At 44.7% G+C, this 13,014-nt stretch overlaps 1 protein-coding gene across 2 annotated transcripts in view; it reads right to left on the reverse strand.

The window, feature by feature from the left end:
• Positions 1-13,014, reverse strand: part of ATP9B (ATPase phospholipid transporting 9B (putative)) — a gene marked incomplete at both ends in the record, with an annotated part of 192,631 nt that overhangs the window by 43,674 nt on the left and 135,943 nt on the right. For both annotated transcript variants that reach the window (XM_080714481.1, XM_080714480.1), the window contains 2 exons: positions 375-487; positions 9,108-9,250. In XM_080714481.1, coding sequence (XP_080570607.1) covers positions 375-487; positions 9,108-9,250 — 256 coding nt within the window. The remainder of the gene's footprint in view (positions 1-374; positions 488-9,107; positions 9,251-13,014) is intronic.

Below are 13,014 nucleotides of genomic sequence, written 5' to 3' on the forward strand. Positions count from 1 at the left end.
TTAGTGAGACCTTGTTTCAAAATAAAAAATAGGGCTAAGGGTGTAGCTCGGAGGTAGAATGCCCCTGGGTTCCATCTCCAGTGCTGCAAGAGAGAGAGAGAGAGAGAGAGAGAGAGAGAGAGAGAGAGAGGGAGGGAGGGAGGGAGGGAGGGAGGGAGAGAGAGAGAGAGAGAGAGAGAGAGAGAGAGAGGGGCAGACAGAGAGGTGATCTTTCAGAGCTGCTTCAGGACAGAGACAGTAGCATCGCTAAAGCAACACAACAATATACTCCAAGAGAATGCTGCTGTGCAGGTCAGCTCATCACGGGCTCTGCTCAGCCCAGCAGCCCCCGCTGCTTCCGAGGGAAGGCTGCCTTCAGAAGTCGCTCCACATACCTGGGAGTAGGAGTTCAGGACGTGGCTCTGGATCTCATCCATCGTGTCCGTCCCGTAGGAGACTGTGCCCAGATGCAGCCGCTTGAAAACCATCTCGTTCTGGGTGAGCGTCCCTGTGACAAAGGCGGCAGTCAGTGAGCACGCGGGGCAGTGGTGAGGACGGCCCTGCTCAGGGAGCACGCCCCTCACACGCCTGCCCGACTGAGCAGCCACCCTGCAGGACACCCGGCCTGCGCTTCTCTGCCGCCACACCTCGCTGCTCCCTCAGCACTCAGGTGCCGCCCTCGATGACCTCTAACTGGGTGGGGCTCTGGTTATAGAACAAAGTGCAGGTGCAGCTGTGCGCCTCAAATCCAGTATCCGGTACAAATGCACTGTTGCCTGTTCTCTAAGATTCAGGCATACCCTAGAAAACTGAGTCACCATCTCCATAATTACAGCACAAACACTGCCTGAGAAAGACAGCAAGTAGGCCTACATTAACCTGCCTATCACTTTTAAGAAAACCTATTTTGAAAAATTAAGTATTTTTAGTTGAAGAAACATATACTCCAGATGTGTTTAACCCTTGACATACATTTTTTTACTATTTGCAATGACAGGCCAGAGGTTTGTGAAAGCAGTTTCCTTCTGGGAGTTTCTCAGATAAAGAATACATGATGTCCTTATTTAATGCTCATGCTCTGGCAGCAGACCAGGGCAGACACACAGAAAGTGCTACTAAGCCGTGTGGCGGCGCACACTTGTAATCCCAGCACTTGGGAGGTGTAGACCAAGAATTGTGGTTTGCAGACAGCCTCAACTACTTAGTGAGGCCCTTCACAACTCGGTGACTCTTTCAAAAAATAAAACACTAAAAAAGTGTTACTAATAACAACAACAAACAAACAAAAAGAACGGTCAGACATCGTGGTGCAGGCTTGTAATCCTAGTACTGGGGAGGCTAAGACAGAAGGATCCAGGTTCGCAGCCAGCCTCAGCTACTTAGTGAGGCCCTCTACAACTTATTGACACTCTATTTCAAAATAAAGAATAAAAAATAGGGCTCAGGGTGTAGCTCAGAGATACAATGCCCCTGGGTTCAATCTCCAGTACTGACAAAAACCAACCAAACAAAAAACTAATCTTTGTTTGCTTTGGAAAACATGATCTTGAGAATATCCATCTATGACCCCACATGAGTTAATTAGGACTTGCATTCAGAGAAAAACAGGCTATAGACTCATAGCCTTCCACTAGAACATCTTAAAATAAAGTCTATACATATTAGTTTAGATGCTGTTTTGATAAATCCTCTTCAATGCTTGGAATATCTTGCAGTCTTACAAATCCTAAAGAGCTGCTACTCTGTAATGGAGATGCTTGTAGGCTTTACACATTTTGTTCTTACGGAGTTCTTAAACGACTGTGCTTTATGAATCTTCAATAATACTATACCTCTGTTTCATAAAAAAGCAAGTAGAAGCCGGGCGTGGTGGTGCACGCTTGTAATCCCAGTACATGGGAGGCAGAGAAAGAAGAACTGCAGGTTTGAAGTCAGCCCTGGCAACTTAGTGAGGACCTCTGCAACTTAGTGAGACCCTGTTTCCAAATAAATAAAATCAGGCAGGGGGTATAAATATAGAGAGTTATAATGCCTTTGGGTTCAATTCCAAGAAGAAGAAGAAGAAAGAAGAAGAAGAAGAGGAGGAGGAGGGAGGAGGAGGAGGAGGAGGAGGAGGAGGAGGAGGAGGAGGAAAAAAGAAGCAAGCATGTAGAAATAAAAGAAAGTTATGTGAGAGGTAGTTTCTGCATTCTTGTTAAATAAAGTGAACTCACTTATAATACCACTGTAAATGAGCTGGTGCAGTCAGAAAAATTCCAGCCCCCAAATATAGTAGGAAGTTCCATAGATGAGATGAAATGGGAGTTGTTACCCCTAAGTGAAAGATAATAGCAAGACCTTACACTAGTGTGCACTAGAACACACACAAAGCTCTCCTCTATTCTGTATGCCCAATGGGAAGTTCTTTTTAAATTCATTTGACAACTATATTATTTAAATGCCTGAAACATTTTATGTATCAGGTGATTTGACTTAATTGAAAACTACCTTTAGACTTTCTTCTGTGATGTACATTGAGTTTGGAGTATGACAACTTATTTGGGTTGAGGATGGGAGGCATAAATTCTCTGCAGCCTGTAAACAGGGTCATGATTAATGGCCACTTCCATCAGCCTTTTTATTATGAGTGATTTTCTATGGACAGAAAACTTAAAAGACAACTACAATGAAGACTGGTACAGCTCATGCCAACACGACACGTTCTAGATGATGGTACATTGTACCTCTGGGTTCTCTGCCCTGTTCTCAAAGCTGTGTGTCTATCCCCAACATCACATGTTCTAGATGAAGGTACGTTGTGCCTCTGGGTTCTCTGCCCTGTTCTCAGGTCTGTGTGTCTATCCCTAAACACGACATGTTCTAGATGACGGTACATTGTACCTCTGGGTTCTCTGCCCTGTTCTCAGGTCTGTGTGTCTATCCCTAAACATGACATGTTCTAGATGACGGTACATTGTACTTCTGGGTTCTCTGCCCTGTTCTCAGAACACTGTGTCTATCCCCAAACACCACATGTTCTAGATGACGGTACATTGTACCTCTGGGTTCTCTACCTTGTTCTCAAAGCTGTGTGTCTATCCCCAACACCACATGTTCTAGATGACGGTACATTGTACCTCTGGGTTCTCTGCCCTGTTCTCAGAACACTGTGTCTATCCCCCAAACACTACATGTTCTAGATGATGGTACATTGTACCTCTGGGTTCTCTGCCCTGTTCTCAGATCTGTGTGTCTATCCCCAACACCACATGTTCTAGATGACAGTAAAGTTGTACCTCTGGGTTCTCTGCCCTGTTCTCAGATCAGTGTGTCTATCCTCAACACCAAACTAACCTTGAAAACACTCTAGATGAAGGAAGCCAGACACACAGGGCCCCATGATGTGAGATTCCATTCACAAGGAATGTCCACAGGAGACAAGTCCACAGACACAGGAGGCAGACATGGGTTTTCCCGGGGCTGGGAAGAACGGGAGTGACTGGATGGCGACTGTGTCTCCAGCTGACTGCGTTGACAGGTGAGGAGAGCTTCACCAATGCATGGAGAGGGCTGTGTACTGACAGCTCTCAGGAACCCAGGCTGTGTGATAGTGCTGCATCCCCACAACTTCTCATTTGCTAATAAATCCTCTTTATTGGCTTAAAGGGATAGTCAAATGGATAACTAGCACTCCTCACTAAATCAACAATGAACTCTTTGGCTCTCTGATGTTTCTACTTGAATTTCAAGTGTCTCACACCTTGTTTTTAAGTAGACACTTCTTTGGGTAAGGGGCACATTGTTTCTTCACATACCAAGAGGAATTTAAAAAACATATTTTCATAACTTGCTAATTTCAAACTTATTTTACCTCCTTTTTTTGGGGTGTGGTACTGGGGGTGGAACCCAGAGGCTTTCTAACTCTGGGCTATACTCCCAGGCCTAGTTTTATATCTTTATGTGGAAACAGGGTCTCACTAAGTTGCTGAGAGCCTCACTAAGTAGCTGAGGCTGGCTTCGAACCTGTGCAATCCTCCTGTCTCAGCCTTCCAAGCACAGGGATTACAAGCGTGTGCCACCACGCCTGGCTTAATTTACCTTCTTGAACAGTAGTAAGTAGAGTAGCAAGAAGAAATCGGTTACCAAGAGCAAGTAACTGAAAATCATTTTTCAGATTCTTTTGCTTTGGTATGGAGATTGAATCCAGGGCATCCTGTTTTCCAGCAACATCCCAGCCCTTTTTATTTTGAAACAGGGTCATGCCAAGTTGCAAGGGTACTGCTCAGTTGCTGAGGCTGGCTTCAATCTGCCATCCTCCTGCTTTAGCCTCCCAAATACCTGGCTCTCAAAGCTTAGCTCTAATCTTTTAATGATTCCAACCAGCTGACAATTTCTACAATTTTTGTCATCTTAATATGGCAGCAATTAATAGGCCCCCAAATTGGAAAATTTAAGAGGGGAGGAGCTATCTCAAGAATAATCAGAGAGCAAGTGACCAACACATGTCGGAGAATGACATTAGGTTAGTTATGACCCAAGGTTCCTGTGGCAACATGCTTGTGATTCCTGAAAAAACCAGCACTGCAGCCCATTGATAAAACGAGGTTCTGGACAGCCGTGAACAGAACAGGTGGTGAGGAAGCTGGCCCGAGGAAAGCTCCTGCAGCTGTCACTGGGGGGGTGGGGGGGCGACGCCCAGGTCTGAGCAGAGTGGGGCCTCAGGGCCCTGTCAGCCATACAAGACTCCACCAGGACATAATTCAAGAGCAGGCAGGTGACTGACAGAAAAACAAAGGCCACTCTGCTTGTTTCAGAGAGAGGCTGCTGAGGCAGAGCGAGACCACTCCCTGTGAAGATCCCAGCCAGGCAGTGACATCAAGGGTGGTCAGTGGGTACGACTACACACATGTGCTCAGTCTCCTCAGGAGCCAGGGACACACTTTTTAGGTGCCAAGCTTCCCGTGCAGTGGGCCCTCCTTTAAGTAGCTGACGTCACTTAACACCGGCACGTATTGGAGTCGCCATGATTCAGGCTTTCTGGAAAGATTGCGGTGCCCAGCCCTGCCAGCATCTGCTCGCTCTTGCTGTGTTAAGTCTCTCACTTGGCCCAAGCACCTCAAAACATTAATCACAGCCCTCACACCCAAGCTCAAGGTTAGTGAATAACCGCACCAGCAAGACCGCTTGTGCCTGTCGTGACTGAATCCCCCAGCGGCTATCACGACTCGGGAGAGACCAGCTGTTCTCTGGTTTAGAGGACAAGCACTAATGTCCACTTCTGAGTCTCACCTGTGAGACCTGTGAGCGCCCACACTGGGCTAGCACACACACACTCTGCTGTCCTGGCCCTCCGCACACCTTTTCCACACAACAGTGCTGTCCAGAAACGCAGCTGGCAGTCAAGTCTGGACAACACAGTGTTTTGGGGTAATGGATGCTATAATTAAAATGTAAGTCCTAAAAACCTGTTGTTTTAGTGGGTGTTTTTAGTAATGGTTTTGTTCCACATGAAGACAAAAACTCCCTAACAAAAGAATTAATGTATTCTTTAATAGGCTGCAGCCTGAGTTAAGTTTTAAAATTTATGAGTTCTCTGCAGCATTGTTCTTTAAACAATGGCATTGTCAAATGCAACCCGTGAGAAGATTAAAGTTCTCCCAGCAGATAAAGTACAAATTACCCTTCCTCCCGTGCCAGCGTCATGTGTCCATTTATCACACAGCGTCTAGGGTTCCTGGTCAGTGTCAATATGCTCTGCATCCTCGCAGCTAACAGATGTCTACTCTTGTCGAATGAATTACTTTATGTTTCACGCACTGGTGGCCGCAGATGTGTCACTATGGCAACATCATTAATTTCAGATCTTACCGGAAACATGCACTCCAATCAAACCTAATTATACCACATTGCTTTCTTGTCCACAAGAAGGAAACTGTAATGCAATTATTGGTATACTTCATTTTCTATTCTGCTGTGGCAAATGAGAGAGCCACCGTGATGGACGCTTCTTGTCAAAAAGCTTATTGATGAAGCACAAACCCGGTTTACAATCTTGGGAAGGACCACCTCGCCTTCATGTTAGCCATGGAAGGGCCCACAGACAGCAGTTCATCCTTGATTGTTTTGGCACAAACCCGGCCACTTGGAAGATGTCTGCACACTGCCCTGTGCCCTGCCCTCTACCCCGATACCAAGAACTAGGATTCTTCATGCTGATAGACAGCCATATACTGCTGGAATCTCTGCTATGACCAGGACTCTAATGGCAACCACTGGCACTTGATCAGCTTGTAATTTCTACACTCAGGAGGGGAAGAGTGGACTGCCCTCAAGAGTGGACTCATCCACGGAGGAACAGGGAAGACAGGCAGAAAGGCCCTGCTTATTTACTCTCCTGGATGCAACCTTGTAGCCCACACCAGACACTGGTCCCCACGTACGACAGGCCTGGGGAGGGGAGAGGAAGGCTGTTCTGTTTGTGCTCACCTGTCTGTCCCCATCGAGAGCCGGTAGCAGACGTTCTGGGGCCTCAAAGGCTGGCAGCACATCTGCTCTGCTCAGAAGGGCTAAGGGGTCTGCTCATTCAACACACAGAGTGGCAGCCGGGGCTTGGTCCACGGCAGCCTGTTTCTCCCCGGCTGTGGGACACAATGTCTCTTCAACACTGAAGTGAGGAAGGCGTGAAATGCTGTCCACCCACTTGCAGTGATCAGAGGACCATCCCATCCCTCTTGGGAGGCCACAACAGCACTGCCGCCTCCTGAACCCAAGGGCAGCCCCTGGACCTTGTCAGTTCAGGGCATGCTCCCGCCATGCTGGGAGGGGTGCGTACCAAGGGGCCTTTCTGTGCTCAGCACTGGAGGAGCCCACCAGCGATGTGGTGAGGGCATGTTAGGGACACCAGGCATTCAGGCTGCATCGTGAGCTTTTCTCAAGTCATACATAGGTGTTGACTTTTACAAATGCGTCAAATGCCTTTATGTGTTCCAGTTTACCATTATTATATACTTTATTGTGGCTTTCTCCTTTTATCTGTGTATAGCTGTCTTTTTAAAATATTAAACTATCTTTTTGTTCCCAGGGTAAACTACTTGGTAAGAGTGTATTGACATTTTCACCATTACTGGATTTGGTCTAGAAACAATGTAGGACTTTTTAGGTAAAATATTAGAGGGACATGCACTTAAGTTTCCTGACTTGGGCTCTCCTAGCTTTCTTTGTGTTAAGTGTATGGAATACTAAGTGTTAAGAACATGGAATACTCCTTGTTCTCTATTCTCTGAAAGAAATACGGTGATGAAAGCATGTCTTGAAACAATGGTAAAATTACTAATAACTTTATTTAGGGCTGGGGTCAGGAGATTTTTTAAAAACCTACCTTTATTCAATAGTTTTAGGAGTGTTAAAACTGCTTCTCTTTCTTCTGAGTCTGTTTTAAGACTGGGGATTACATTTTTCTGGGGATTTTTCCATTACTCATGTTCTTAAGGTTATTGGTTATAAAGGACTGATGTCCTCTTAAAATGTATTAGAGCTGGGCGTGGTGATCCACGCTTGTAATTCTCCATGGTTGGGAGGCGGAGACAGGAGGATCGCGCAGGTTCGAAGCCAGCCATGCTGGCTTAAGAGACCGTTTCCAAATTAAAAAGTATAAAAATAGGTCTGGGAGTATAGCTCAGAGGTAGAAGGGTTTCCAGGAACCCCAGTACCACCACCAAAAAAAAAAAAAAAATGTATTAGAAATATCAGCTATCTGAACTTGTCCAGTTTCTAATTCAGAATACTTACTTGTGGCTTTTCTTACTTTTTCCACATTATGTCTTTGACTTTTGTGATAATACTGTTATCCTTCAAAAGTCTGACTGGCTATGTTAATACTATTTTTATTTTTATAATTTTTCCTTCCTGGTATTGGGGACTATAACATAACAATGATGTAAGCAGATTTCTTTGTCTTTTTCCTGGCTATGGCAAGGATTTTCCCAATATTTAATTATTAAATGATATTGAATTTTGTTTGAGACACATACTGAGTGTGCATGGTGTGTGTGTGAGTGTGAGTGTGTGTGTGCACGCATTTGTCTGTGTATGTGTGTGTATTAGTTACTGGGGACTGAACTCAGAGCACTTTATCTCTGAGTCACACCCCTGGCACATTTTATTTTTGAAATAGGGTCTCACTGTGTTGATCATGAGGGCCTTGAACTCACAATCTTCCTGTCTCCGGATCCCTAGTACTGAGATTACAGACGTACACCACACTCAGCAAGATTTACCTTATAATGTTATCTAAGTATTCTTTTATTTCTAGTTCACTAATAATTACTAGGGATTTAAATCACAGTCAATAATTTTCTTTTTTTGTGGTACTGGGGATGGAACCCAGGGGCATTCTACTTCTGAGCTACACCCCCAGCCCTATTTTTTAATTCTTTATTTTGAAAAAGGGTCTCACTGAGTTACAAACGGCCTAAGTATCTGAGGCTGTCTGTGAACTTGGATCCTCCTGTCTAAGCCTCCCAAATGCTGGGATTACAAGTATGCGCCACCATACCCGGCTACAAGTCAATAAATTAAGGATAAATTTTAACACTCAGCTATAGATTTTATTACAATAGCAGATTCAATTTATCTTTTACTTAATATGATATGGACTGGTTCGAATGCTTTGATTTAAAAAAACTCAAAATAAGGACAACAGAATTTGGGGCACAGAGATGCAGGGTAGGATAATTTATAGCAAAGCTCTTTAGGAGTCTACTGTTGTTAAAATAAGCTCACATATCTTGTTTTCTTCTAACAGCTCACAAGTATCATTTTAAAAAAAACAAACATTTTTAACTCTTCAGATATCACCAGAGAAGTGTTAAAAAGGCAGTTAGAAAAAACCTGTAAGACTATAGAAAATTCAAAGTACAGAAACATGTCACTTAAAGCCCCAAGAACGTGACACTTTGCTAACTCTGAGGATGCGGTGCACAAGAGGATGAAGATTAAGTTGTGTGAACAGTTTTCAAAGGTAAAGCCTGGGAGCCTCTGAATGTGAGCTCCACCTTCTGCTCTAACGCATGCACACAGACGCTTATGTGCACTGGAGCAGCACCGGGACGACTCTGGACGCGATCTAGCCCATGCACGGTGCAGCGTACCTGTTTTGTCTGTCAGCAAGTACACCAGGCGCCCCAGCTCCTCTGGTATGGTGCTGGTCCGCACGACGGTCCCAGGAATATTCTCATCTTCCATTATCATCCATCCATATGCTGCCTTGCCCATGTCCAAGTTCACACGCAGACTGCCAAGTGAAGCCAGCAGGGCGTTAGTACGTCTGACCACGTGCTGTGCTTGCTCGTCCTGCCACGTCAACTATCATTACACGTGCTCCTTCACTTTCATGAAAGCAAATAGGTAATGCTAGATTTCAGACTTTAAAACATGTGAGTCAATGCCGGGCGTGGTGGCGCACGCTTGTAATCCCAGCATTTGGGAGGCTGAGACCGGAGGATCGTGGTTCGTGGCCAGCCTCAGCTACTTAGTGAGGCCCTCTGCAACTCAGTGAGACCTGGTTTCAAAATAAAGAATAAAAAATAGGGCAGGGGATGTAGCTCGGAGGTCAAATGCCCCTGGGTTTCATCCCTAGACCCGCAAACAAAACAAAACACGTGAGTCTGGGGGCTGGACATCAACAGATGCTTTTACACCCAGTGTCTACAGAGACAATGGAGTGGGAGCTCCTTCCTCCAAACATTATACACCTGGTGAAACAGGCAGACAGCATTTGGGGCTGGAGCAGTGGGCACATGGTCTTAGGAATCAAGCAGTGATTATGCAAATAGCTGTGTGACGTGGGCCTTACGCTTTGTCACCTGCTGTACAACTATTAACTGAATGTCTCCTGTGTCCAGGTGCTAAACAGCAAAACATAAGCACAAGCAAAGTATGACAGGTCAATACAGAGCAAGCTGTCAGCAGTGCTCTCAGCTTTCTAGTTATTGTTAATATAACATATGTTCAGCTATCTAGTGAAGACCACCATTCATTCATTCATTCATTCATTCATTCGTGTGTGTGTGTGTGTGTGTGTGTGTGTGTGTGTGTGTACCTCTAGGCTATATCCCCAGCCTGATTTAGTTCTTATTTGAAAACAGGGTCTTGCTGGGTTGATAAGGTAAGACTGCAATTTAACACACACGACTGGCCATCCTGCCAGGGAGACAGCTTTGCATAATCTGTCTGGAAGTGCAGAGCAGAAGGGCTGGCCTCTTGGGCCTCAGCCAAAATGGCCATAAACCTCCACAACGCAATGCTGCTTCTGCAGTGGGCAGCACGGCCCCTCCACGCATCAACTCAAAACCCGCGGCTATCTAGTTTGTATCATGAAAACGGCAGAGAGAATACACCTAAACAGTGGAGCGAAACTGCTGACATTCAAGTGCTTTTAATCTACCAAACCGGAAATTCATATGGTCCAACCCATTTACAAATTCATATGGTTCAACACGTCTGAAAAACATTCTTTAGCAACTGGTGTAGAAAGTCTACGTGTAAGTTAAAGAACATAAAATAATGATGCTTTGATCTGTCCACTGAGTGCGCATCTTAAAATCCACATGCACAGTGGTGGTGGAAGGGACACCTGTGACTGGCAATTAGCTGTGCCCATCTTTCAAGCCGGATGACAATTAGCCCACCATCTTTCGGCTACTTATAATCCTGTGTGAAGAGTGAAACAAATTAAGGAAAGCCAAGAGCCGCTGGTGGAGGCGGTCAGGACGACCGCCGGCAGGCCCGCAGGAGCCCAGGCCAGCGCCGCCTGGTCACGACCGCCGGCAGGCCCGCAGGAGCCCAGGCCAGCGCCGCCTGGTCTGCAGCCCAGAGCCCTGCACAGACCTGCCTCTTCATCATACCGCCGGGTCTCCCCCATCTGCGAGCCCCTCGTCAGCCGGGGAGGTCGACGAGCTTTCCAGGTCAAGGGTGGAGTGGAGGCCCCACACGGGAAAGGCTCGACAACGTGAGGGAAGCCCTAACGATGGCTACCAAGATTGGGTTGAGGACCAGGAGAGAGGTTTGAAACGGGAAAAGGAAGATGTTTTTACAACAAATCTGCTTGGTCTGGGCTTTGCAGGAAGACTTTCTATGAACCAGAAAAGAGAAGTGAAGGCCACAGGCAGGGTGGCTAAAACACAGGCCCTGCTGGGGGGGAGAGCTGCGAGGGCTAGTGGGGCCGCAGGAAGGGGAGAGCGGGCAGGGGCTTCGCACAGCTCCCGCCCTCTGGCTCAGGGGTCTGCGCTTCCGAGGAAGGCGACTGCTCTTTGTATTGGTGTTACTCTGAATTCTGATCAGTTGTTTCGCAAAGTGTCATCCTGCGGAGGCTACTGTGATACAAATGGATTCCTGTCTTTAGCTGGACAGAGGCTCTTGAGGAGCTCAAGCTGACCCTGGGCTAAGGGTGGTGGGAGCTCAAGAAGGAAGAGGCAGAGACAGGAGGATCGCGCAGGTTCCAAGCCAGCCTCGCTGGCTTCAGGGAGTCCCAGACTCACGTCTGAAACTCATGCTATGTATTCTGATCAACTGCCACTGAACTGGCAGAGTACACATGACCCCTGTACTGACTTCACATTTTAGTAACGCCCTAATTTTACAAAATTTTAAAACCTAGACTTCTACCCACTGTAAAGTGCTGAACTCAGACATGTGCTCTGGTTTGCAGAAACACATGGCAAATCTGATGTTTTGAGGATTACAGAAAAAGGTTTTATGGTAAAAGTTCATTCTATTGCTGATTTAGCAACTGTGAAACTGTTACCAACAGACCTACTGTAGGAAAGGGGAAGTTTTGGGTAATTAATAAGTTTTGGGTAATAAATAAATTTTATTTATTTATCTTATTTATTTATTTATTTATTTTTTTCAGCAACGATTTTATTTTAAAAATTTTATTGGTACATTATATTCATACATCATATTGGGGTAAAAAATCTTGTGTGGACATACATGTACACATCACTGATTTAACCCCTACCCAATTCCCACCCCATTCTCTTCCCACCCCTCCATGCCTTGCTTGGCTTAGTGGTTGACTTTGATATGTTTAAGTACATTGTGTGTTTTAGAGATTATGCTACTTATTTCTTCTCATGTAAACATTCTCCCTCTGTTCCAGGCACTGCTATAATTCTGAGCACCTCCATAATTCTTTTTTTTAAATATTATTATTATTTTTTATTGGTGCACTGTATTCATACATTATAATGAGGGGAAAAAAAAACACTTCTGTAGACATACATGCACACATCACCCAGTCAGCCCCTACCCAATCCCCACCCCATTCCTTCCCCATCCCTCCTTCCCATGCTTGGCTTAGTGGTTGACATATAGTATTATAGCAATTTACCCAAAATTAACAATGATAATCTCCCATAACAGTTTCATTTGTCTGATACCAAGCTTTTGATGACTTAAAGAACACATTTCAATATTTCTTTTTGCTTTCTTTCTTACCAGAGAATATTTTCTTCTTTTTCTTTTTTAGGTGAAACTATCATACATTTATTTATTTATTTTTCAGAAAAAAATCTATCCTAATATGGAATATGGACTCTAGATACCCAAAATGATCTTGAAAACGAACAAAGCAAGAAGATGTATATTTTCTGATTTCAAACCATATAAAGCTACAATAATTGAAACAGTGTAGTACTGTTCTAAAGGCAGATATATAAACCATTGGAGTTAAATAAAAGCCTAGAGATAAATTCTTCCATATATTGTCAAGTTATTTTTGACAAGGTTTCTACGAACATTTGGTGGAGGAAATACTAATCTTTTAACTAAATATTGTTGAAAAATAATATTTACATGAAAAAGAATAAAATTGGACCCTTACCTAACACATATACAAATATTAACTCAAAATAGATAAAAGACCTAAATATAAATCTTAATACTATAAACTTTTAGAAGAAAATCTGGGCCATAAAACCTCACAACACTGAAATTGGCAGTGATTTCTTGGATATGATTTCAGTGGCACAGGCAAGAAAAGGGTAAATAAACTCC

This window comes from Muscardinus avellanarius, assembly GCF_963383645.1.
Source record: "Muscardinus avellanarius genome assembly, chromosome: 17".
NCBI lineage: Eukaryota > Metazoa > Chordata > Mammalia > Rodentia > Gliridae > Muscardinus > Muscardinus avellanarius.